The 26,849-nt window shown below is 48.2% G+C and overlaps 1 protein-coding gene across 3 annotated transcripts in view; it reads right to left on the minus strand.

The window, feature by feature from the left end:
- Nucleotides 1-26,849, minus strand: part of VWA3A (von Willebrand factor A domain containing 3A) — a 68,940-nt gene that overhangs the window by 36,459 nt on the left and 5,632 nt on the right. For 2 of the 3 annotated variants that reach the window (XM_047780336.1, XM_047780334.1), the window contains exons 5-15: nt 21,750-21,874; nt 21,576-21,653; nt 18,869-18,923; nt 14,991-15,089; nt 13,284-13,390; nt 8,146-8,271; nt 7,736-7,844; nt 7,447-7,512; nt 4,479-4,604; nt 1,388-1,523; nt 1,176-1,279 (exon numbers count right to left, since the gene is read on the minus strand). In XM_047780336.1, the coding sequence (XP_047636292.1) occupies nt 1,176-1,279; nt 1,388-1,523; nt 4,479-4,604; nt 7,447-7,512; nt 7,736-7,844; nt 8,146-8,271; nt 13,284-13,390; nt 14,991-15,089; nt 18,869-18,923; nt 21,576-21,653; nt 21,750-21,874 (1,131 nt within the window). The remainder of the gene's footprint in view (nt 1-1,175; nt 1,280-1,387; nt 1,524-4,478; nt 4,605-7,446; nt 7,513-7,735; nt 7,845-8,145; nt 8,272-13,283; nt 13,391-14,990; nt 15,090-18,868; nt 18,924-21,575; nt 21,654-21,749; nt 21,875-26,849) is intronic. The other variant, XM_047780335.1, reaches the window with a different exon arrangement.

Genomic DNA, 26,849 nt, shown 5'->3' on the forward strand with positions numbered 1-26,849 from the left:
CAGGCTAGGGGTCTAATCAGAGCTGTAGCCTCCAGCCTATGCCAGAGCCACAGCAACGTGGGATCTGTGACGAGCACCACAGCTCACGGCCATACCAGATCCTTAACCCACTGAGTGAGGCCAGGGATCGAACCCGCAACCTCATGGTTCCTAGTCGGATTTATTAACCACTGAGCCACGACGGGAACTCCACGGATCATTCTATTCACCCCTTATTCCTTCCTTCCATTTCTCCATCCTATCCGGTCATCCATCCTTCTGTCTGTTCACATATCCATCCACTCATCTATCTTTTCACCTTCATCACCATGTCAAAGCATTTCCATTGGGGCTCAGTGGTAACAAACCCAACTAGGATCCACAGAGGACGCAGGTTTGATCCCCAGGCAGTGCAGTGGGTTAAGGATGCAGCGTTGCCCGTTCCCAGATCAGGGACTGAATCTGAGCCGCAGCTGCAGCAACACCAGATCCTTTAAACCACAGCACCAGGCTGAGGAGCAGCCCCTCGCCTTCACAGTGACCCAAGCCACTGAAGTTGGATTCTTAATCCACTGTGCCACACTGGGAACTCCAAGAGTTTTTTCTTTTAAAGGGCTCTCTCTGGTGGGGATTGGACAGGTAACAAATAAAAAAAATTAAGAAATAAAAAAAAAAATAGCATGTCATGGGAGCACAGCAGAGGTCCATACGAGGTACGATGAGGCCACAGAGAGAGTGTGTTCTGAGTGGAATGGAAGAAAACCTTCATGGATGAGGTGCGGGGCCCAGCCTGCTCCCTCTTACCCCAGTTTCCCAAGTTTCATTCTCATGTCTTGGAAAAACAAGAGTTAGGAGTTCCCGTCGTGGCTCAGCAGAAACAAATCTGATGAGCATCCATGAGGATGCAGGTTTGATCTCTGGCCTTGCTCAGTGGGTTAAGGATTCCGAATTGCTGTGGCTGTGGCGTAGGCCAGCAGCTGTAGCTCCGACTGGACCCCTAGCCTGGGAACCTCCATATGCCATAGATGTGGCCCTAAAAAAAGACAAACAGTAGTTAGAGTAGATGTGATGAGAGTTCTAGAGTCCTGCTTGGAAAGCCAGCATCCCACCCCAGGCCCTCAGGCCCCTTTTATTTCCTGAACATTTCAGAAAGGAAATGCCCTGAAAGACTGGGCAGGATGCTGAGTCTAGGTTACCTCGTGGATAGTGGATGATACTGTTTTCTGAAGAATAGGCACGAATTCCTCCACTGGAGAGAAAGCATTGGGTGCCAGAACCTGATAAAGGCTTAGCTTCTTGGCTGTAAAAATAAGCAGTGGGTTTGAGGCCCTCCTCATGCGGCCCCCGAGGATTTGTGCCTTTTGGTCAGTCACCCGAGCTCGGGATTCTGCCTTCTTTGGGGATTTACCTTTTAGGCTATTGGTCTTTAGCCACTCTGCAGAAGTCTTGTCCAAGTCTGGGAACGCAATCGTGAGGGGGTCTTCATGCTTCGGGGGTTTAGGCAGAAGACTCATGAGAGGCCTTTTTGCAATCTCTGTGGAAATCTAAATTTTAAAAAAATTTTTCATTTTTAATGTAGACAAAGTTACCATCTTTTCCTTTACATTTTGCACGTTTTATAGCTTTTTCTTCCTTTTTTTTTTTTTTTCTTTTCTAGGGCCGCACCCATGGCATCTGGAGGTTCCCAGGCTAGGGGTCTAATTGGAGCTACAGCTGCCGGCCTACACCACAGCCACAGCCACACCAGATCCAAGCCATGTCTGCGACCTACACCACAGCTCATGGCAATGCCGGATCCTTAACCCACTGAGCGGGGCCAGGGATTGAACCCGCAACCTCCTGGTTCCTAGTCCGATTCATTAACCACTGCGCCACGATGGGAACTCCCTGGAAATCTAAATTGAAAATGAAAAATCATCATTACATGATCATATTTTAGGGCTGGAAAGTTCACAGTCTTCCCCACCCAGGGGAACATCTTAAAAACATTACCTGGCAAATTAAAGGCAGTCTGCCTTTCCCTCCCATCATCCCTATGGCCTTCTCTGGAGATTTCTGGAATTTTCAGAAGAGAGATGTCTCCAGCAACTGATGTCTTCTTTCATTTATCCATCCTCCTCACCCCTCCTCACTTTTTTTTTGTCTTTTGTCTTTTTTTAGGGCCGCACTTGCAGCATATGAAGGGTCCCAGGCTAGGGGTTGAATCAGAACTACAGCTGCCGGCCTGCACCAGAGCCACAGCAAGGCAGGAACCGAGCCGTGTCTGTACTGACACCACAGCTCACGGCAATGCTGGATCCTTAACCCATTGAGTGAGGCCAGGGATTGAACCCGCAACCTCGTGGTTCTCAGTCGGATTCATTTCCACTGCACCACGATGGGAACTCCAACCCCTTCCCCCTCTTATCATTAAGAGCAACACCATGGACTCCAAGATGTCAGGTGGCCCCTCTGTGACCCAAAACATAAGGCTCCTGGGAACTAAAAAGTAACTCCTACACCAAATCACTTATAGAACCCTGAAGCAGCCCAGACTCCCTTGCCCACTTTTACAACTGAAAACTTCAGGTTCTGAGAAGTTAAATCACATAGATCAAGTATGAGGAAAACAGGAGTTCCCGTCATGGCACAGTGGTTAACGAATCCGACTAGGAACCATGAGGTTGCAGGTTCAATCCCTGGCCTTGCTCAGTGGGTTAAGGATCCAGTGTGGCCATGAGCTGTGGTGTAGGTTGCAGATGTGACTTGGATCCCGCATTGCTGTGCCTGTGGTGTAGGCCGATGGCTGCAGCTCCAATTGGACCCTTAGCCTGGGAACCTCCATATGCTGCAGGAGTGGCCCAAAAAATGGCAAAAAGACAAAACGAAACAAAAAACAAAAAAAAAAGTATGAGGAAAACAGAGAACAGCACTTCCCAAACTGTGGACATTTGAGCAACACCTTCATAAATTTGCTATACATGAGTGTCACTTAAAAAAACACACACAAAAACAACAATCCAATTGAAAATGGACAGGGGAGTTCCCGTCGTGGCACAGCAGAAACGAATCTGACTAGGAACCATGAGGTTGCCAGTTCAATCCCTGGCCTTGTTCAGTGGGCTAAGGATCTGGTGTGGCCATGAGCTGTGGTGTAGGTCGCAGACATGGCTTGGATCTGGCATTGCTGTGGCTGTGGTGTAGGCCAGTAACTGTAGCTCAGATTGGACCCCAGCCTGGGAACCTCCATATGCCTCGGTGCAGCCCTTAAAAAAAAAAAAAAAAAAAAAAAGAAAGAAAGAAAAAAGAAAAATGGGCGGAAGACCTAAATAGACATTGCTCCAAAGAAGACATACAGATGAAGAGTAGGCACATGAAAAGATGCTCAACATCATTAATTATTAGAGAAATTCAAATCAAAACTACAATGAGATACCACCTGACACTGATCAGAATGGCCCATCATGAACAAGTCAACAAATAACAAATGCTGGAGAGGGTGTGGAGAAAGGGAACCCTCCTACACTGTTGGTGGGCATGTAAATTGGTACAGTCACTATGAAAAACAGTATGGAGGATCCTCAGAAAACTAAATATAGAACTACCATATGATCCAGCAATCCAACTCCTGGCCATATATCTGAACAAAACTTTCATTCAAAAGGATAATGTACCCCTATGTTCATAGCAGCACTGTTCACAATAGCCAAGACATGGAAGCAACTAAATGCCCATTGACAGATGAATGAATTAAGAAGATGTGGTACACAATGGAATACTACTCAGCTGTAAAAAAGAATGAAATAATGCCATTTGTAGCAACATGAATACGACTAGAGATTATCCTACTAAGTGAAATAAGTCAGAAAGAGAAAGACAAATACCATATGTTGTAATTTCTATGTAGAACCTAAATTATGGCACACGGAATTCCCATCGTAGCTCAGCAGAATTGAATCTTACTAGCATCCATGAGGATGCAGGTTCGATCCCTGGCCTCACTCAGTGGGTTGCCAAGAGCTGTGCTGTAGGTCGAAGACACAGCTCGGACCTGGCATTGCTGTGACTCTGGTGTAGGCCGGCAGCAACAGCTCTGATTAGACCCCTAGCCTGGGAACCTCCATATGCCACAGGTGAGGCCCTAAAAGAAAGACAAAAGACAAAAAAAAAAAAGGATGTATATACACGTATGACTGAGTCATTTTGCTGTGCAGCAGAAATTGGCACAACATTGTAAATCAACTATACTTTAATTAAAAAGAAAAAAAAAAGAAAAGAAAGAAAGAAAATCTACCAGGATCTTTCTGGCACAACGGGAGGCCAGGGCAACTCAGAGCTGTGGGGGCATCGGGGGATGGGGTCTCACCTTCTTCCACTTTCCAAATAGGAGGGTGGGTGGTGTGGGGTAGGGCTGGGGTGGCCTGGCAGCTGTGCCCTTGAGTGAGAGGTGAGACAGGAGAGCACAGAGAGGCCAGCTGGGTGCCCCTAGAAGATCCGAGCCTGGGATTCTGACCACCTACCTCCTGCATTGCACCTGTGGGCTCCTCGCAGGAGGGGCTCTGATGCAGAGCTTGGACATGGCCCTGAAGGCTCTGGGCCTTCCGGATTTCTGCCAAGAGCGCATCCACCTCCTGGCTGCTGCAGACCTGTGTGTGAGGGGGTGCAATCAGTCATTCAGAAGTCACCTGGCTACCAGCAGTGGCCAAGGCGGGAAAGGACAGGCACACACATCAATCCCTAAGGGGAGTGGCAGACTCTTCAAAGCAGACCTTACAAACAGGGGTCTACGTGCAGGAGAGAGCCTGGGAACATCATGTGTTACATTTCACAGTACTGGCCTGCAGTCTTATTTATTTATTTAGTCTTTTTAGGGCTTGCACTGTATATGGAGGTTCCCAGGCTAGGGGTCCAATCAGAGCTACAGCAGCCGGCTGACACCATGGCCACAGCAACGCAGGATCCGAGTCTGTGACCTATACCACAGCTCATGGCAACACGGGATCCTTAACCCACTGAGCGAGGCTGGGGATCAAACGTGTGTCCTCATGGATGCTAGTCAGATTTGTTTCTGCTGAGCCATGATGGGAACTCCTGGCCTGCAGTCTTTGAAACAACTGAAGTCTGTCTAACCTTAAAAATGTGAAGAAACAGTAGTTCCCGTTGTGGCGCAGTGGTTAACGAATCCGACTAGGAACCATGAGGTTGCGGGTTCGGTCCCTGCCCTTGCTCAGTGGGTTAAGGATCCGGCGTTGCCGTGAGCTGTGGTGTAGGTTGCAGACGCGGCTCGAATCCCGCGTTGCTGTGGCTCTGGCGTAGGCCGGTGGCTACAGCTCCGATTCAACCCCTAGCCTGGGAACCTCCATATGCCGCGGGAGCGGCCCAAGAAATAGCAACAACAACAACAACAAAAGACAAAAGACAAAAAGACAAAAAAAAAAATGTGAAGAAACAAACAAGAGAGTTCCCATTGTGGCTCAGTGGCTTAAGAACCCGACATGGTGTCCATGAGGATGCGGCTTCCATCTCTGGCCTTGCTCCATGGGTTAAGGATGTGGCATTGTTGCAAGATGCTGCTGGATCTTGTGTGGCTGTGGCTGTGACATAGGCCGGCAGCTGCAGCTCTGATTCGACCCCTAGCCCAGGAACGTCCATAGGCCACAGATGTGGCCCTGAAAATAAAAAAAAGAGAATAGATTGCTCGGGGTCTCTGAGGGACAGGTCCATCTGGGAGAGACAGAGCTTTGGTGGGTGCGGAGTGAGGTGGAGCAACTGGATGGAAACTCAGGGTTCTACTGGCCAGGCTTTAAAAGACTTCTTCAGAGAGAGCTCGCTGTGTTTGGCTATATCTTGCTTTATTTTTCACGTTCCATTTGGTTTTGTTTCTCAAACCTGAAATCTGGGCTTCAGGTGAGGGGTGAAAAATGCTTATTCATTTGTAAATCAAAAGAAGCTGGCGTGAAATCTGGTGCAGATGAAGACAGCACTAGGTTTACAAGGGCCATCCCACTCTCCTGGGTTACTGTCTGCTCCTGTTTTGTTTTGTTTTGTTTTTGTCTTTTTGCCTTTTCTAGGGCCACTCCCCCGGCATATAGAGGTTCCCAGGCTAGGGGTCTAATAGGAGCTGTAGCTGCTGGCCTACGCCAGAGTCACAGCCATGCCAGATCCGAGCCACGCCTACAACCTACACCCCAGCTCACGGCAATGCTGGATCATTAACCCACTGAGCAAGGCCAGGGATCGAACCTGCAACCTCACGGTTCCTAGTCGGATTCGTTAATCACTGAGCCACGACGGGAACTCCCTTTTTTTTTTTTGGGGGGGGGGGTCTTTTGCTCCTGTTTTGTTTCAACATTTCCTTCTGGATAGGATCTCCTGCACACTACATAGTTCCCTGGGATTTTCTTTAAAGATGCCTCATTAACACTGTACAAAATGAGCAAAGCTTATCTTGTTTTTTTTTTTTTTCCTAATGGGGCCATAAATAAATCTGTTTCTTCAGTTCAGCCATTGAAATACTTGGAGAAAACATTTAAAGTGACAAACTGGCAGTACGTATGTATGCTTTAAGCTTTTACTCTGTGTTTTGTTTTGTTTTGTTTTTGCTTTTTAGGGCCGCATCAGAGGCACATGGAGGTTCCCAGGATAGGAGCTGAATCGGAGCTCCAGCTGCCAGCCTCCACCACAGCCACAGCAACACCAGATCCGAGCTACGTCTGCGACCTACACCACAGCTCTCGACAACGCTGGATTCCCCCAACCCACTGAGTGAGGCCAGGGATCGAACCCGGAACCTTATGGTTCCTAGTTGGATTCGTTTTCACTGTGCCTCGATGGGAACTCCTACTCCGTGTTGTTTAACTTGTTATAGTCTCACAATGGATCCCAATATTTTACAGATGAGGGAACGAGGCTCAGAGCAATTGGAAACCTGCCCACATGCTAAAAGGGAAGGCAAACAGATGTAACACTAGGTAGACCCAGCTGGCAAATGGCAGATTAAAACATTGCTCCCAGGTTTTTCTCTAGCTCTTTCTCTTATTCCATGTTGCCTAGAAACCAGACCAAAGTTCTGTCCTTCAAGAGCTTTTAACGTGGAGAAGCCCAAAGATATGCCTAAAACCATTGTACGTAGTGAAAAGTGCCAAGAGTTGGCCAGATGGCAAGTTGTATAAATTCACACAATGTTATGCGTCAATTGCATCTCAGTAAAGCCAGAAAAACTCAGATAAATAAAAAGCTTCTACCTGCTCACCGGTATGCAATCAACTCATCATACACACAATAGGAGGCTCCCTTGGGACTCACGCTGTTCCTATTCTTCCCATATATTCCTTTTAACCTGATTTTACCTGGGTACGCTGGCTGCATTGGGGGTGCAGGCAGCAAGAATACACACAGCATAGTCTGTCTGGCCCAGATTCCCTGGGCACAACCCTGGAGGCAGATGGGGACAGGAGGAGGGGGCATTGTGTTGGCCCAGGGGCTTACCTCTGTCTCTGGGCTATAGCAGTGGTAGCAGCCCCCAAGAGCTTCTGCGAGGTTCTTCAGAACAGCCTGCGGGGGTGGTGACAGGGTCAGCCCTCTCTAGGGCAGTGCCAGTCCTCTGCAAGCTTCTTCCCTGACTGAGCCTCCCGACTGTCCAAGCTTCCCGACTAACCAACGGGAGAACGGGGTACCAGGAGGGCTGTGTCCTGGTCTGCAGCCCGGGGGCCTCAAAGACCGGCCCGGCTCACTCCGGCCAATCCAAGGGGAGCCTTGGAGAATCTCGGCTACTTACAAGGGGCACCTGATCATCGCATTTGTAGGTGATGATGTGGGTGATGAGGTCCCTTCCCACGGTGGCCTGTTGGATGTAGTCGGACAGGATTTCGGAAGGCTGATCTGGGCTGGGCAGAAGAAGAGAAGCGGGTACCCCCCCATGAGACCCATGCCCGGCAAAATGGTAACTCCCAAGGAATACCTACCAAATCTCACCAACCACCTGCATCCCAGGTCACCTGTGTAAGACGCAGGGCGGAGTGGACTGAGGCCTGGCCACCCTGGGCCAGCATCTGTGAACAGATGGCCTGTGAACACAGCCCTTCTCTCCAGTGTATGTGGAGAGTCAGGCTTGACCGTCTTTTCTCGAACAATGGTTTGGTTCCCCTTTCCTATGTCCCAGTTATCTGCTTAGGAAAAGGGACCTACCAGCTTCCCATTATGGTCACCAGAGAATTCAGTCCCTTCAGAGCAAAGATTTTCTTCAGGGCTTGTAGCAGGTTGCTGCCTCCATCAGGTTGTAGCTTCTTCACCCAGAGCTTGAGTTCCTGGAGGCTAGAGGGGATCACGGTACTCTTACGAGATGCCAGGCCCAGGACAGATGCAAGCTTGTTTCAGCTTGACAGTCATTCTTTGAGATGGAGAATTCCCACTGTGGCACAGTGGGTTAATGATCCTGCGTGCCTCTGTGGCATGGCTGGTTTGATCCCTGTCCTGGGAACTTCCATATGCTATGGGTGTGGGGGAAAAAGAAAGAAAGGAAGGAAGGAAGGAAGAAAGATCAAGCATGTTTAAAAAAAGAAAGACTCAGAGAAGTGTGTCTAGGGAGAGAGGCCTCCAGGTATAGGATATCCACAGTTGAGGTTAACCAACCTTGGAGTTCCCATCGTGGTGCAGCAGAAACAAAACCGACTAGGAACCATGAGGTTGCAAGTTCGATCCTTGGCCTTGTCCAGTGGAGTAAGGATCCAGCATTGCTGTGAGCTGTGGTATAGGTTGAAGACACTGCTTGGATCCCATGTTACTACGGTTGTGGCATAGGCCAGCAGCTGTAGCTCCAATTAGACCCCTAGCCTGGGAACCTCCATATGCTGCAGGTGTGGCCCTGGAAAAGGCAAAAAGACAAAAAAAAAAAAGAAAGAAAATTAATCAACCTTAAAAAACCTCCATTCTTTGGAGTTCCCGTCGTGGCTCAGCAGTTAACAAACCTGACTAGCATCCATGAGGATGTGGGTTTGATCCCTGACCTCACTCAGTGGGTTAAGGATCTGGCATTGCCGTGAGCTGTGGTGTAGGCTCAGATCTAGCATTGCTGTGGCTCTGGCACAGGCCAGCGGCTACAGCTCCGATTGGACCCCTGGCTTGGGAACCTCCATATGCCATGAGAGCAGCCCTAAAAAAACAAAAAAACAAAATTCTTTGAGGCGATCCCTTTATTCCCATTTTACAGATGAGGAAACTGAGGCTCAGAGTTTGGACCTGCCCAAGGTGATGCTCTAAGCAACAGGCAACACTGAGACTGCAAACCAGGTGTAACTCTAGGACTTGAGCTTCTAGCGACTCTGCTATGTGGGGGTCTGGGGCTAAGCTCCTTTCCTTCTAGCTCTCTAGGGAGGTAGACTTCAGCCTGAATGAAGCATGGAGTTAATCCCGTAACCCTCAGAGGCCTCCAAGAGAAGGCAGTGAGGCTGCGTGGCTACATCCCATGTGGACTGGGGTACACACCATTCACAACAGGAAAAACGACTCAGCACAGAGTTTTCTTGGTTAAGTGTCTCATGTGTCACTGATGAGAAAGCTCTGCTCTATCCATTTCTCTTTCAGTCTGATGCTTCAAAAAGACTCAGTCCTTTACCAGTAAGTCTGTCTTCATTATTATGACTGTTGTCTTATTTATTTACGGCCATGCCCAGGGCATGCAGAAGCTCCTGGACCAGGGATCAAACCCGTGCCACAGCTGTAACCAGAGCCCATAGCAGTGACAATGCTGGATCCTTAACCCCCTGAGCCACCAGGGAACTCCTGTTGTATCTCCCTTTTAAACATAGAGAACAGGAGTTCCCGTCGTGGCACAGTGGTTAATGAATCCGACTAGGAACCATGAGGTTGTGGGTTTGATACCTGGCCTTGCTCAGTGGGTTAACGATCTGGCATTGCCGTGAGCTGTGGTGTAGGTCGCAGACGAGGCTCGGATCCCGAGTTTCTGTGGCTCTGGCTTAAGCTGGCGGCTACAGCTCTGATTCGACCCCTAGCCTGGGAACCTCCGTATGCCGTGGGAGTGGCCTAAGAAATGGCAAAAGAGACAAAAAATAAAAAAATGAACAAAGAGAACAAATGCCATGCCTGGTGCCTTCTCTAACCAATAGGTTTCAGCTGGGGTTAAATGTTGTTTTGTCTGCTTTCATTCTATTTATTTATTTATTTATTTTTCTCTCTTTTTAGGGCTGCACCTACGGCATATGGAAGTTCCCAGGCTGGGGGCTGAATCAGAGCTGCATCTGCTGGCCTACCCCACAGCCACAGCAATGCCAGATCTGAGTCACATCTGTGACCTACACCACAGCTCACGGCGACACAGGATCCTTAACCCACTGAACGAGGCCAGGGATTGAACATTCGTTCTCATGGATGCTAGTCGGTGTCATTACCTCTGAACCATGACGAGAACTCCCATTCTATTTATTTTTATGGTGACTTTCTAATTACGGCAAATGACACAGGTTTCTCCATTATGGTATTGATAGTTTCCTTCAAAATAAATATAGCATTGGTATTTAAAAAATCAGTAATTGTACAGGTGGCACAGAGTAAATAGAAGCCCAGGTGACAGGAATATGAAAAAAAAAAATCACAAGGGAATCCAGGAATAACTGGTACTGAGGATTTCTTGGCTAGAGGTTTCAAGGAGACCTCCACTCTGACAGATCAGATGGAAATCACAGTAAAAAAACAAAAACAAAAAAACACTCTTAGCCGTTGAGTACCCGCCCCATGCCAAGCACTTATTTTTCAGTCATCTTCACCATAACTCCGTGAGAAGAAGGTATACGTGCCTCATTCTGCTAATGAGAGAGTTAACCTGTCAAAATCCCCCGTAACTGGCAGAGCCAGAATTCAAAGCCTGAGCTATCAGACTCTGTACCTATTCACAAAGAGGAGTTCCTCTTGGGAGTTCCCTTCGTGGCTCAGTGGGTTAATGAATCTGACTAGGATCCATGAGGATGCGGGTTAAAGATCTGGCCTTGCTCAGTGGGTTAAGGATCTGGTGTTGCCGTGAGCTGTGGTGTAGGTTGCAGACATGGCTTGGATCTGGCATTGCTGTGGCTGTAGTGTAGGCCGGCAGCTTCAGTTCCAATTGGACTCCTAGCCTGGGAACCTGTGCCTCGGGTGTGGCCCTAAAAGACAAAAAGACCAAAAAAAAAAAAAAGTACATGTGAAGTGCCAGGCATGGCATCTAACACATGGTAGCTATTCCCTTCCTAGAAAAGAGCTGTCTGCTTACCTAAGTAGAAATTCTTACCTACTTTCCCCCTTTTTCCATAACCCTCCCAAAAAAACCCTCCAAGCTAGAAACTCCCCAATATAAGGAACTAGTTAAATAGATTACAGTATATCTATACAGTGGAATGTTATGCAGCTATTAAAAAGAATGAGGTAGATCTCTGTGTACGGAGAGAAAATAACATTCAAGATTAGTTGCATACTATTCACAATAGCTGAGACATGGAAGCAACCTACATGTCCATCTACAGATAAATAGATGAAGAAGCTGTGGTACATATACACAGTGGAATACTACTCAGTCATTAAAAAGAATAAAATAATGCCATTTGTAGCAACTGGGATACAAGTCAAGATTCTCATACTAAGTGAAGTAAGTCAGAAAGAGAAAGACAAATACCATATGATATCCCTTCTATGTGGAATCTAAAATATGGCACAAACGAACCTATCTACAGAACAGAAACAGCCTCACGGACACGAACAGACTTATGGTTGCCAAGGGGGAGGGGGAGTGGAAGGGGGAGGGAGTGGGATGGACGGGGAGTTTGGGGTTAGTAAATGCAAACTACTACATTTAGAAAGAATAAGCAATGAGGTCCTGCTGTGTAGCACAGGGAACTATATCCAGTCTCTTGGGATAGAACATAATGAAAGATAATATGAGAAAAAGAACATATATACATATGTATGACTGGGTCACTTTGCTATACAGCAGAAATTGGTACAACACTGTAAATCAATTATACTTTAAATAAAAAATTCTTTAATTTTTGGAGTTCCCATTGTGGCTCAGTGGTTACTGAATCCGACCAGGAACCACGAGGTTTCGGGTTCAATCCCTGGCCTTGCTCAGTGGGTTAAGGAGCTGGCATTGCCGTGAGCTGTGGTATAGGTGGCAGACGAGGCTCGGATCCCGAGTTGCTGTGGCTCTGGCGTATTCCGGCGGCTGCAGCTCCAATTAGACCCCTAGCCTGGGAACCTCCATGTGCCATGGGAACGGCCCAAGAAATGGCAAAAAGACAAAAAAAAAAAAATTCTTTAACTTTTTAAACAAGAAGATGAGTAGCAAAGTCAAGATGCAGAACAGTGTAATACGCTCCTGATTATGTTTAAATAAAAGATGATAAACACACAGATGCAGGTCGGTGCAAAGACTGGAAGTAGAAGAAACTGTTATTGGGAGCTGAGAGGGGAGCTAGGGGCAGAGGGACACTCATGTGCTATTATTTATCCTTTCATGCTGCTTGAATTTTTGAAAATGAACAATTTCATAATAATAAAACTATCTGTACTAGTTTTCTGGGTAAAAAAATGATGCCTGGAGTTCCCGTCATGGCTCAGTGGTTAACGAATCCGACTAGGAACCATGAGGTTGTGGGTTCGATTCCTGCCCTCGCTCAGTGGGTTAACGATCTGGCATTGCCGTGAGCTGTGGTGTAGGTCCCAGACGCGGCTTGGATCCGGCGTTGCTGTGGCTCTGGTGTAGGCCGGCGGCTACAGCTCCGATTCGACCCCTAGCCTGGGAACCTCCATATGCCGCGAGAGCGGCCCAAGAAATGGCAAAAAGACCAAAAAAAAAAAAAAAATGATGCCTGGTCTTTACCTTTTGTGGTGTTTGTGAGGTTGACCACTTTTCCAAAGGTTACTGGCTCCCTGTGTTTCTGCTTTTTGTGAATCGTCTCTTTGTACTCACTGATCTGTTGGGCCTTGGGTTTGCACTTTATTTATTTATTGCTTTTTAGGGCTGCACCCGGGGCACATGGAGGTTCCCAGGCTAGGGGTCAAATCAAAGCTACAGCTACCAGCCTGCCCCACAGCCACAGCAACGCCAGATCCCAGCCACTTCTGCAACCTACACCACAGCTCCTGGCAACGCCGGATCCTTCACCCACTAAGCGAGGCCAGGGATCGAACCTGCAACCTCATGGTTCCTAGTTGGATTCTTTTCTGCTGCATCACGCCGGGAACTCCCTTGGGTTTGCACTTTAATCGTGCAATAAAGACCCTGTCATGGAGGAAAATGACCAGATAAACACCCGGGCCAAGGCTGGGCAATCACTCACGTGGAGGCGCTGACGTCCACGGGGTCGGGCCAGAGGGCGCTGGTGGTGGTGCCGAAAGACAGGATATACAGCTTCTCCTTGTGGCTCAGCTGCTCGTCAATGAGGCTCTGGTGGACAAAAGGACATCACTGGCTCTCAGGGCCACAGACCTCTCACACCGCGGCTGGCCCTCTGGGCTCGGATGTGAGCTGTGCTGAAACACGGTTGCTTGAGGCTCAGCTTAGTGGCCCCAAGGGGGCAATTGCTTGCTGCCCATGTAGTCTCGGGGTGCAGGAGGCACAACCTAGCTCTCATCGCAGCCTGTCCCTGGCTGTACCTGGTGAGGGCGGGCCCTGGGCCAGCTGAGGCGCGTGTGTGCCCTCACCATCCCTGACTGCAGACCCACGTCCCTCCTGAAGCAGCTCCTTAGGGGACCCTTGGGCCATGGGTGTGGGTGGGATGAGCAGCCACCTCCATGTGCTCTGGGGTTGGACCCTAGGTGCTGAACTGTGGCACCCAGGGAAGAAGAGGACACGGGTCGGGACCATGGTTTCTGTCCAGGATGTGTGAGCTGGGATGGAGAGATGGATGGAGCACCAGCCTATTGGATGCTCCCTGGCTCAGCCTGGTGAATATCCAACAGTAAGAGAATCCCTCCCCCTTCTCGGCCAGCTAGAAACTTCACTGCCACAGCCAACACAAGTATTGCTCTCGCTAGTACTGGAGCAGCCCACCCAGGGCCCTGGGGACCAGTCATGAGGGGGACCCTGAATACCTGCTGAGACCAGGAACAGGGGACAGGACTGGCCCATGTTGATCCCTCTAAAAGGTCCTTGTTTTGGCTGCTGAGGTTCTCTTCAAAGCGCTACAGTTTCCCCAAAGAAGCACTTCACGGAGGCCTTTTTCCATGCTCCACTCACCACTTCACTTGCGTGAACCCCTTTTGTCCCCTGGCAAATCCTTGGGGTGTCAACTGTTATCATCTCCACTTTATTTTTTTATTTTTTATTTTTTTGTCTTTTGTCTTTTCAGGGCCACACCTGCAGCATAGGGAGGTTCCCAGGCTAGGGGTCCAGTTGGAGCTACAGCTGCCAGCCTACACCACAGCCACAGCAACGCAGGATCCGGGCCGCGTCTTCCACCTACACCACATCTCATGGCAACGCTGGATCCTTAACTCACTGAGCAAGGCCAGGATTGAACCCATAACCTCATGGTTCCTAGTTGGGTTCGTTAACCCCTGAGCCACTACGGGAACTCCTTCCCCACTTTAAAGATAAGGTGACACCATCACACAGAAATGGCAGAGGGGCCTGGGATTTGATCATAGGAGTCTTAGCTTCTCGGTTAGTGACCTGCCAGAGCAACCAGAATGGTTCCTCTGTCTGGAAAAGGCCAGAAGCCTGGGCTGTGCTGGAGTCAGCCCAACTGATGGCCATCTCCAGGCTGTCTTTCCAGGGACCCCGAGCCCTGGAGCAAAGTCAAGCTCAGAGGAGCTGCTATGGTGTGAATACCAGAAGCTCACACTGAGACAGAGAATGACTCTGAGGCCGGGTTTCCCAGACCTCAACATATTTTTTTTTTTTAAACTGTAGGTGCTAATTAAGTGTGAATTGCGCTTTGCAAAACACTCTCTCGCCTTCGCTGTCAACAAAGTCGGTTAGCAAGCTTACAAGGGGAGGGTGTGCCGGTGGGGGTGGTTTCAGGGACTTTGTGCCAGAGACTTACCAGGAGGTCCTTTTGGAACTCCTCTTTCTGAGGGCCACGGCTGACGGCTGACACATCCACGAGGATGCCGACTCGGGCCCCCTTGATGAGGCCAAACGCCTAAAACCAAAGAGGGCAGGGTGGAGACAAGCCCCACAGCTCTGTGCCTCCCCAAACCTTTCGCTGAGCTGCTCTGAGGAGCAGAAGTTCAAGGAGTCCTTGACCCCAATGAGAAGCTGCAGAAGGAAGACCCATTTTATAGAGGAAAGAGCAAATTCCAGACTCCTGGCTTTCTCTCTGGGCATGATCTGCTCCTATTTCTGGCAGTTCTATGTAAAAGTTTCCCCCCTCCAGGGAGTTCCTTTGTAGCTCAGTGGTTAATGAATCTGACTAGGAACCATGAGATTGCGGGTTTGATCCCTGACCTCACTCAGTGGGAGAAGGATCCGGTGCTGCTGTGAGCTGTGGTATAGGTTGCAGATGTGGCTTGGATCCTGCTCTGCTCTGGCTGTGGTGTAGGCCGGCGGCTACAGCTCCGATTCAACCCCTAGCCTGGGAACCTCCATATGCCGAGGAAGCGGCCCAAAGAAATAGCAAAAAGACAAAAATAATAAATAAAAATAAATAAATAAATAAAAGTTTCCCCCTCCGATTGGACCCCTAGCCTGGGAACCTCCATATGCCGTGTGCACGGCCCTAAAGAGACAAACAAAAAAAAAAGTTTCCCCCTTAATATTTACTATCCACTCCTATAAAGTCATACATGTTCATTAAAGAAAATTTGGAGATTGTAGAAAAGCCTCCTTTGTAAGACATAAAGTCTGACGTCTAATTGCATCATCATTATTATTATTTCATTATTATTATTATTACTATTATTATCATTATTACTTCATTTCTCCCAATGAAAGGCAGAGGTGTTGAGTTCTGCAGTGGTATTTCTTCGCGTTTCTAATTATGTTTCTAGCAGCTATTTCTAGCTACGTGTCAATGCTGTTTGATTCAGCACATAACATTCATCCTGCTAATAGCTGCAAGGCAAATTGGAATTTTCATTCATATGAAATTGATAGTTCTCTAGGGCAGTAGGTTTCCATTGGATGCTTTTGGCCTTTAAATTCTGCTTTATTGGGTACTTAAGTTAGGTTCCTCTTCGAACCTATTCCTTGCTCCATGTTCCCCACCTGGGTACATGGCATTGAACATTCACCGCCAGGCACTCTGGCCCACATCGACCCAACCCATTGGCAAATCCTGCCGGCTCTGCCTTCAAAGCTCAACCCGAATCTATCAGTTCTCATCCCATCCCCCAACCCAGCACTTAAATCTGAGCCACCATCCCTGCCTCCTAGTCTTTGTTCCCTACAGTCAGTTTATGAAGCATTTACAGTGGTCTTTTTGCAACTTAAGGACTGACTCATGTCACTTCTCTGCTTAAAACTCTCACCTTTGAAATACAGTCTGAGGGAGTTCCCGTTGTGGCGCAGCGGTTAACGAATCTGACTAGGAACCATGAGGTTGCGGGTTCGGTCCCTGCCCTTGCTCAGTGGGTTAATGATCCGGCGTTGCCGTGAGCTGTGGTGTAGGTTGCAGACGCGGCTCAGATCCTGCGTTGCTGTGGCTCTGGCGTAGGCTGGCAGCTACAGCTCTGATTAGACCCCTAGCCTGGGAACCTCCATATGCCACGGGAGCAGCCCAAGAAATAGCAAGAAAAAAAAAAAAAAAGAAATACTGTCTGAACCCTGCAAGGTCTGCTGTTCTGCACCTGAATCTAACCTCATCTCCTCCACTCTCCACACTGCTCTGCTAGCTCCGGGCAGCTACCCCGCCTGCTGGCTGCTTCTGGAACAGGTCAAGCTTGTTCCTGCCCCAGAGCCTTTGCATGTGCTGTTTCCTCTTCCTTTGAGCTCTGCAGGGCTCCCTCCCTCACTTCCTTTAGGTGTTCAATGTCTCCTCCTTAACCATTCTGTTTATTTTTTTTATTTTTTATTTTTTTGTCTTTTTAGAGCCGCACCTGCAGCATATGGAGGTTCCCAGACCGGGGAGGGGGGGGCGAATCAGAGCTGTAGCTGCTGGCCTACACCACAGCCACAGCAATGCCAGATCCTTAACCCACTGAGCGAGGCCAGGGATTGAACCTGCGTCCTCCTGGATGCTAGTCAGGTTTCTTAGCGCTGAGCCACGACAGGAATTCCCAACCATTCTATTTAAATAGCGCCCCTTCGATCTCACTCTCAGTTCCCTCACTCTGCTTTACTTTTCTTTGTAGCACCATCACCAACTGACTTTGCATATGATTTGTTGATTTATTCATTAAACAATCCTGGGATAGGGCTTGCTCTGTAATCACCTAATCGATGTGTGTTGAATTCATCACCCAGATGAAGTAAGTAGGAAGCGTCCCAAAACATTGCCAATTTTCAGGGACCAGAGGAGTTCCAATTTGAGTCCAGTCCTGTCCTTTTAACATTCAAGAAATCTGACTTTAGAACCTTTGTCATTGAACATATGCATTCCTTGAAACCTAGCCGTTGAAATTCTAGAAATGTATCCCCTAGAAATAATAGGAAAAGTACATAAGAGGGAATTGGAGCCTAGTGGTACCAGAGGGTCCAACTTTTCAAGAGAATATTGAAAGCAGACAGAAAAGTGAGATGTCAGGATTTTAAAATCTTGGCAACTCAAGGGGGAAACGTGGGGAAAAGAGAGAAATGGGGAGTTTGGGACTGACATATACAACGACTATGTATAGACTAGATAACAAGGACCTACTGTATAGCACAGGGAACCCTGCTCAATATTCTGTAATAACCTAGATGGGAAAAGAACCTGAAAAATGTGTTTACGTATATATATTTCTCCTTGCTATACACCTGAAACTAGCACAATATTATAAATCTCCAATATAATTCAAAAAAATAAAATCTTAGTTACTAATTCAAAAACATTTTTCTTTTTTTATGGCTGCACCTGTGGCATTTGGAAGTTCCAGGCTAGGGGTCAAATTGGAGCTGTAGCCACCAGCCTACACCACAGCCACAGCAACATTAGATTAGAGTGGCGTCTGTGACCTACACCACAGCTCACAGCAATACAGGATCCTTAACCCACTGAGCAAGGTCAGGGATGGAACCCTCATCCTCACAGAGACTACACTGGGTCCTTAACCCACTGAGCCACAATGGGAACTCCTCAAGAAATATTTAAAACCATGGGGGCCAAGAAAAATATGGTTGTTGGGCCAGATTTGCCTGAGTGCCTCCACTTTATAACCCTCGCTTTTACCTTCTGCTTATATGGAAACAGACACCCAGAGAAGTGAGGCCACTTGGCCACGGCCTTGCTGACAGAAGAGTCAGGAACTGGGCCCAGTGACGGACTATGCATTACCCCAGGTGTCCCAGAATCCAGAGGATTCATGAGCTGAGTTACAGGTGATTGCCTCCCTGGAATCCAGTTGGGGTCTGTCAGAAAGGGGTAGTGGACAACCTAAATGTCCACTGACAGATGAATGGATTAAGAAGATGTGGTACATATACATAGTGGAATACTACTCAGCCATAAAAAAAGAACAAAATAGGAGTTCCCATCATGGTGCAGTGGAAACGAATCTGACTATAAACCATGAGGTTTCAGGTTCGATCCCTGGCCTTGCTTAGTGGGTTAAGGATCTGGCATTGCCGTGAGCTGTAGTGTAGGTCGCAGATGCAGCTCAGATCCCACTTTGCTGTGGTCCTGGCATAGGCCAGCGGCTAAAGCTCCAATTGGACCCCTAGCCTGAGAACCTCCATATGCCATGAGTGCAGCCCTAGAAAAGACAAAAAGAACAAAAACAAACAAAAAACCGAATACAGACAGAATGCATGAAAGGGGAAAATTATGAAATCTATGTCTGTTACCTTCTTGCTGTTTTCTGTGAGCCACTGAATTCTCCGTTGGTAGAGTTCAATAGCTCTGTCAAAACACCAGAAAGACTTGTCACCCGAGGTCAGCTTCATCACTGAGCAACAGCCATTTACATACATGGAAGAAAAACGCAGGTGGGAATATTTTTTCTTTTCATGCGTCTAAGGCATTGGGAGAAATCTCCTTACATACAAAGGGAAAACGCCTTACATTATATTATTTTGGGAGAATATAAGGGGAAAACTCTCTCTTCTAGCAAAGAGAAAACTGAAGGCATGTGTTTGCCGGGGTAGCGAATAGAGGGGTTGTGACAGGGATCCAGCATGCGGATGGTGCCCTTGGGGATGGCGATGAGCGTTACAAGTGGCTGTGGTTTGGTGGAACTAGGAGTGGCCTTTAAAGGAGGGCTGGTCTCTGGAAGAAGGTGGAAGAACATTCTTGCCCTTCCCAAATCTGTGTCTTTTCAGACAAATTTTCTAGGCAACTGGACGTGGTCATAAATGCACAGATGAGGAGACTCAGCCGCAGTTTCTCAGTGGATTGATGAACACACAGCTTAGTTTTTGAAAAGTAAGTGGTCAGGGAGTTCCTGTTGTGGCTCAGCGGAAACGAACCTGATGAGCATCCATGAGGACTCAGGTTCGATCCCTGGCCTCGCTCAGTGGGTTAAGGATCCAGCGTGGCCATGTTGCTGTGGTTGTGGCATAGGCTGGCAGCCACAGCTCTGATTGGACCCCTAGCCTGGGAACTTCCATGTGCTGTGGGTGCAGCCCTAAAAAAGACTGAAAAAAAAAAGAAAAAAGAGAAAAAAAGAAAAGTGCCCAGAGGAGTTTCTTGAGCTTCCCCTTAATTGCAAACCAGTCCAATGGCTGTTTGGAAACTAGCCTGTCACAGGTGCTCACGTTAAGGACCCAGTCGTGTGAGTTTAACTGAATTGGCCTCATTGAGGCTGGCTGGGTTTGGGGGCCCAGAAAAGGGCAAGGAAAGCCTCTGGATATGAACTCACAGGCAGGGGGCAGAGTCACAAGGTAGGTGTGAGTTGGGATGCAGGTAAAACTCCATAAAGAGGAGTTCCCGCCGTGGCGCAGTGGTTAACGAATTCGACTAGGAACCATGAGGTTGCAGGTTCGATCCCTGGCCTTGCTCAGTGGGTTAAGGATCCGGCAATGCCGTGAGCTGTGGTGTAGGTCGTAGATGCGGCTCGGATCCTGTGTTGCTGTGGCTCTGGCGTAGGTCAGTGGCTACAGCTCTGATTAGACCCCTAGCCTGGGAATCTCCATATGCCTCGGAAGTGGCCCTAGAAACGGCAAAAAGATAAAAACAAAAAAAAACAAAACAAAAAAAACAACCCTCTATAAAGAGACTCGCTTGTCTCTGAGATCCAGCTCTGCCATTGACTAGCTGTGTGACCCTGGACAGGTGTGGTAAAGTCTCTGAGCCCCAGTTTCATCACCTCCAGCATAAAGGTAATAATAAGACTCTGTCCAAGTCCATTTGCCAAGAGTCAGTTTATTGAAAGCTAATTCTCTGCAAATCAATGTGCCAAATGACCAATCAACTGAATAGACCTGAACTTCCTTAAAAGGCTGGATTCACAGCTAAAACCAATCTGCCAAAAGATGGCAGGATTGTTTAGAATCTGTGGAACCTTGCAACCCAAGAAACTTGACCATAAAAGTTCCAGTTAAAATGTTTTGATACATTTGGCAAATTGGCCATCGAGCAACTGACTCTTGGTTAACCGGCTTGAGAGTAACACTCTATTTTGAGTGGTTGTGAGAATTAAATAAGATAACGTGTGCAGCTCTTTGCACAATTCCTGACACATTCATAAATGTTGGCGATTAATTCTTATTCTACCCTTTTAAGAAACCTCAGGCAAGCAGTAATCATGGCCTATTGATTGCTGCACAGGAATGGTGCTGTTAAAATCTGCTTTGGGGAGTTCCCATTATGACACAGCAGAAATGAATCTGACTAGGAACCATGAGGTTGCGGGTTTGATCCCTGGCCTCGCTCAGTGGGTTACAGATCCAGCATTGCCATAAGCTGTGGTGTAGGTCAAAGATGTGGCTCAGACCTGGTGTGGCTGTGGCTGTGGCATAGGCCAGCATCTGCAGCTCAGATTCGACCCCTAGCCTGGGAACCTTCATATGCCACAGGTGCATCCCTACATAAAAAAGCAAAAAAAAAAAAATCGGGTTTGGAAGTGGGGAAGCCTGAATATTTTTGACACAACTTTTGCAAAAATATGAACTTAACCAATTTGTCATTGAAACCAGTCACTCTTAACCATTGCACATTGGACGAGATTGTGAGGTTTTATGTGTTCATCCAAAGGGACCGTGGACTTTAATTTTTTTTTTTTTTTGGCTGCACCCATGGCATGTGGAAGTTCCTAGGCCAGGGCATGAACCCATGCCACAGCAGGGACCTCAGCTTCTGCAGTGACAACACCAGGTCCTTAACCTGCTGTGCCACAAGGGAACTCCAAAGGGACCATGGATTTTAAAAGGCTGAGAAAAACTGGTCGGGTTGAGAAAAGAAGAAACGGTGGCTAGAAGTAGAACGAGTCCCACCCAAATTCCCACAGAGACTGTCCTTTGAACAAAGTCATTTTCCAGCTGCTGAGACAGCCTGAAACGAAGGTGATTCTAAGAGCTCTGGGATTATGGGAAGGATAATGAGAAACAGACTTACTTAGAAAGCTTGGATTCGAACCGGTGGATGGTCTCAGAGGAGACGTACATTTTCCTCGTGACCTGGCTGCCCTCCTCCCTGAAGAAGCAAAGTCATACAAAAGGGTCTCTTGGGCTCAGGGGCCCGAGTATGTCATTGCAGGCTTGGGGACAAGGGGCATGGCTTCAGACTTACAGCACGGCTGTGCCCTGGCTTAGCAGCTCAGCCAAGGTGAGTTTCTCGGACTTTAAGCTGTGCCTTAGAAGCCAATCTTCTGAGTCCTCCCAGGCTGAGGGCTGGGTCTCCTCCTCCTGCAGCCTCTGTAGGACAAGAAGCCGGAGTCAAACAGAAAACAGTGGAAAGAGAGAGTGAGGCTGAAGATGCCTTGTGTTCCTACCACATGGACCCCCCCACCCGCCGCCCCCAGGGGTGCCAGCCCTGATGAATGCTCCCTGAGATAGGTCTGTCCAAGGGCTCACCTGGCTGAGGGAACAGACAAATGCAGACACCTGTGCTCCGGGCCAGCTGCCCCAGAAATGCCCATTCCCAACCCCCACCTCCTCTCTGAATGTGTCTGGATGATTCACCACTCACCACGTACTTTCTTGTGAGATACTGAATACAAGACAGCAGCCAGACCTTGTGTGACCACAGAACTCTGACCCACAACCTCTGTGGCAACCATTCCTCGAAGCCAAACCATCACCTCTGCAGCAACTGGACCAGGAGGTTAGGACTGGCAGTGACTGCCAGCTTTCCTTTTTTTTTTTTTTTTGGTCTTTTTTGACTTTTCTAGGGCTGCACCCGCCACATATGGAGGTTCCCAGGCTAGGGGTCCAATCGGAGCTGTGGCTGCTGGCCTACCCCACAGCCACAGCAATGCAGGATCCGAGCCGCATCTGCGACTGACACCACAGCCCACGGCAATGCCGGATCCTTAATCCCCTGAACAAGACCAGGGATCAAACTTGCATCCACATGAATGTTAGTCAGATTTGCTTCAGGTGAGCCACAACAGGAACGTCCCCATTTTTTTTTTTTTTTTAATCTCTTTCCAGGTCAGGACCAACCAGAGAAAGCCAAATATGTTCCCAAACCAATTATAGGAGATGCCTGGCTTCTAGTTGGCTGGCCTTTGGCTTCTGAGGGCCAATGCCCTTCTTCAGGGCTCACCTGGAAATTTTCTGATTTTTCTCTCTAAAGCGTTCCTAGTCCCCTGCCTGCCTCTGAGTCTCTGCCAAATGCATGTGGTGGTAGTGGCCTCTGCTGCCATAGCAAGATCAGAAAAAGTGCCTCTGTTCTCATTTATGTCATCTTTTTTTTCCCTTCTTTTCTTGGCCGCCTGGCGGCCTATTGAGCTCCCGGGCCAGGGATCAGATCCAAGCGGTTGTTGCAACCTATGCAGAAGCTGCAACAAGGTCGGATCCTTAACTCACTGTGCCGGGCTGGGGATTGAACCTGTGTCCCAGTGCTCCAGAGATGCTGCCGATCCCCTTGCACCACAGCACAAGCCCTCCTTCGTGTCTTCTTTATTTCCATATTTGCATTCTTGGTATCTTTTCAGGTACATGAATTCTGCCTTCCTCTCAGTCTGAGGGATCCTCCACAAACATTTGTTGACTGATGAACGAGGGAGTGGGTTTTCCAGAAACAGGCACAGTGGGTAAACGTTTTAGAGGAAGAATTTCTGGAGTTCCCGTTGTGGCTCAGTGGTTAACGAATCCAACTAGGAACCATGAGGTTGCGGGTTCGGTCCCTGCCCTTGCTCAGTGGGTTGAGAATCCGGCATTGCCGTGAGCTGTGGTGTAGGTTGCAGACACGGCTCGGATTCCGTGTTGCTGTGGCTCTGGTGTAGGCTGGTGGCTACGGCTCCGATTAGATCCCTAGCCTGGGAACCTCCATGTGCCACGGGAGTAGCCCAAGAAATGGCAAAAAGACAAAAAAAAAAAGAAAGAAAAAAAATAGAAGAATGTCCTAGCCATCACAGCAGTGCTATAGCTGTGGACAAGCCCCCTTGACTGTGCCTACTGACCCCCCTGCTGTCCCTTACAGAGTGCTAAGCTCAAGACGTGGGTGGTGGCCCTGGTGGAGGAACTGAAGTGGTTCATGGCAAACATTCGGCACTGATGGTACACATGGGAGCTGGCCTGAGGCTCTGTTCCAACCTTGCCTGTCAGAGCCCTGCTTTGAATGAGGCACTGTCCCTGGTGCTTGGCCCCAGTGTGAACAAGATAGAAATATTCCCGGGGAGTTCCCGTTGTGGCTCAGTGGGTAACCAATCTGACTAGCATCTATGAGGATGCAGGTTCGATCCCTGGCCTCGCTCAGTGGGTTAAGGTCCAGCATTGCCATGAGCTGTGGTGTAGGTCGCAGATGCGGCTCGGATCCTGCATTGCTGTAGCTGTGGTGTAGGCCGGTGGCTACAGCTCCGATTAGACCCCTAGCCTGGGAACCTCCATATGCCGTGGGTGTGGCCCTAGAAAGACATAAAAAAAAAAGAATCAGGGGTTCTGCAGGAGCTTCAGATATGGATGGCTTCCTTGTGGCTGGGGTTGGCCATGACTCAAGGTGTAGAACAGCATCTTAAGCAGAGGCCAGTTCCGTCCCATAGTGAGAGAAACCTTCCTGCAGCATCAGATGGCTGTGGAAAGAGCCTGTTTAGCCTTTACCCCATCTAGACCCAAAGTTGGCCTTGCCCATCTCCTGTGCACCTGCCTGAAGTTTGAGTGGGTACCACTTGGGCTTGTATTTGACAGGTTCTCACTGTCGAGGGTGAGGTGGTGGACAAGGGGTTGAAGCTACCTGCTACGGCTGACTGAGCTGCAGTAGACAGGATGAGATCAGGTAGAGGCTTCAGAAGGAGAAAAGGACAGAGGAAGAAAGGGAGGGAAGAAGGGAGCACAGTCCCGGGCTCCCCACTCACTAGCTTTGTGATGCGAGACAAGTCAAGTGGGTTGCTCTTTCTTCACCTGTCAGATGGGTTCATGACCCTGAGATCTAGCACATGGCCTTGCGTGCTACTGCATCAACCATTCTTTTTGTTTGTTTGTTTGTTTGTTTGTTTTTTTGCCATTTCTTGGGCCACTCTGGTGGCATATGGAGGTCGAATCGGAGCTATAGCTGCCAGCCTATGCCAGAGCCACAGCAACGCGGGATCCGAGCCGCGTCTGCGACCTACACCACAGCTCACAGTAATGCCAGATCCTTAACCCACTGAGCAAGGGCAGGGATCAAACCCACACCCTCATGGTTCCTAGTCGGATTCGTTAACCACTGTGCCACGAAGGGAACTCCTGCATCAACCATTCTTAACAACAACCCTCACTTCCCTTTCAGGTTTGGTCACAAATCAAAGGTAACAAACAAAGACAATGAAAATAAATGCCACTCTCACATCCAGCTAGAGCGTATGGGACACCTTACGTTCAGTGCCTGAGCTCTGCTCACCCTCGGTTTCCAAAGGGAATTCACAAGTGTGGAAGAAGTGTGAAAAACACTCATCATTAGAGCAAACGCTTAAGTAGCACTTACGAAGTGTCAAGCACTTTCCATCTATTCACTCACTTACATCCACAAAAGAGGTTTCGGCATCAACCTCATTTTACGGACAAGGAAACTGAAGTATTGAGAATGAAGTAATTTGTCTAAAGTGACGCGGCTAGTAAGTGGTGGAGCTGGGTTTCAAACCCAAGCAATATAGCTTGAGTCATGCTTGTAACTGCAAGTCTATCGTGCCTTTGTTTGTTTGTTTGTTTACTTATACAGCCAAACGGGCAGCATAGGGGAGTTTCCGGGCCAGAAACAGAGCTGCAGCTGTGGCCTACACCACAGCCACAGCAACACTGGATCTTGAGCCACATGCAGCAATGCCGGATCCTTAATCCACTAAGCCATGCCAGGGATCCAACCCGCATCCTCACATGGTACTTAACCTGCTGAGTCACAATGGGGAACTGTTATATGGCCTTAAAACGCCACCAAACTATGACTACATGAAGGATTGCATGAGAACTGACTGAAAAGACAAATTCCTCATTCTGTGATTTTATGCTAATCAACATCCTGTCCTTGGAAGGGCTCCGCCAGGTAGTCTTAGCCCCAACCCCACACCTAGGAAAACGCTGCTCTGCGTTATATGAACACTAGATGTCGCTCTTCTCATCTTTCAAGACAACCACCTCCCGGGTTGGGATCCCTGAGATTGGCAGACTTGTAATTCACCTTTCTTCCATTTTACTTGCTTTTTAAATGATCCATCATGTTTTAGGATGTGGATTTTGTATTAGTAATAGTTGAAGAGCTATCATTAAATGCAGTATAGATTTTGACTGTAGGACGTACTGATTGGATACTGAAGGATATAAGATCCTTGGGTGGGAACAGTCCTTTTTCCTCTTTCCCGCTGGTATTCTTTTGTGAGGTAAAAGAGGTCCTAGGTGGAGCTGGTAAATGTAGGAGTGGTCCCTGTACACCTGGAGAGTCATATATTTGCTAAGAAATTAGGTGAAATAAAGATGCATAGCATCAGCTTCTGAAGTCATGGAAAGAATCCTTCTGAATCTCCAGATTCTATTGACATTTGCTCATTTCCTTTCACTTAAACTTGCTCTTTCATAAGTGCCAGTACAAAAGACAACTGTTTTCCTGATTGTTTAATTTCCAGCATCAAAATGATGTTGCTTTTGATGGATGGTCATTTTATTTATTTATTTATTTTGTCTTTTGTCCTTTAGGGCTGCACCTGTGGCGTATGGAGGTTCCCAGGCTAGGGGTTGAATTGGAGCTGTAGCTGCCGGCCTACACCACAGCCACGGCAACCCGGGATCCGAGCCGCGTCTGTGACCTACACCACAGCTCACAGCAACGCCGGATCCTTAACACACTGAGCAAGGCCAGGAATCGAACCTGTGTCGTCATAGATAACTAGTCAGGTTTGTGGACCACTGAGCCACGACGGGAACTCCCTGATGATCATTTTAAAGGATCATCTTTGACTCTAGTATAGAATAGACGGGTGGTAATGGGCCAGGCTCACACCAACAACCCCAGTGACAACAGTTTCTACGGTTGAATGAATTTTGAATTCTGGACAATCACCACGGGAAGACAGCTCACTGACACCCTGGGAGCCTAAAACCATGGTTCTGGCTTTTTTTCTAGCAGGTGATTCTACTGCATACCTCTCTTGCTCCAACAGCACTGCATGATACTGATTTTTGGATCTAGGTTTTAAGGAATCCTAGAAGAAAGACACATCTCAGGAAGGGGAGTTTTGGGGTTAAACGAGCCTTCAAG

Source organism: Phacochoerus africanus, chromosome 5 (genome assembly GCF_016906955.1).
Source record: "Phacochoerus africanus isolate WHEZ1 chromosome 5, ROS_Pafr_v1, whole genome shotgun sequence".
In the NCBI taxonomy this organism is placed as follows: Eukaryota; Metazoa; Chordata; class Mammalia; order Artiodactyla; family Suidae; genus Phacochoerus; species Phacochoerus africanus.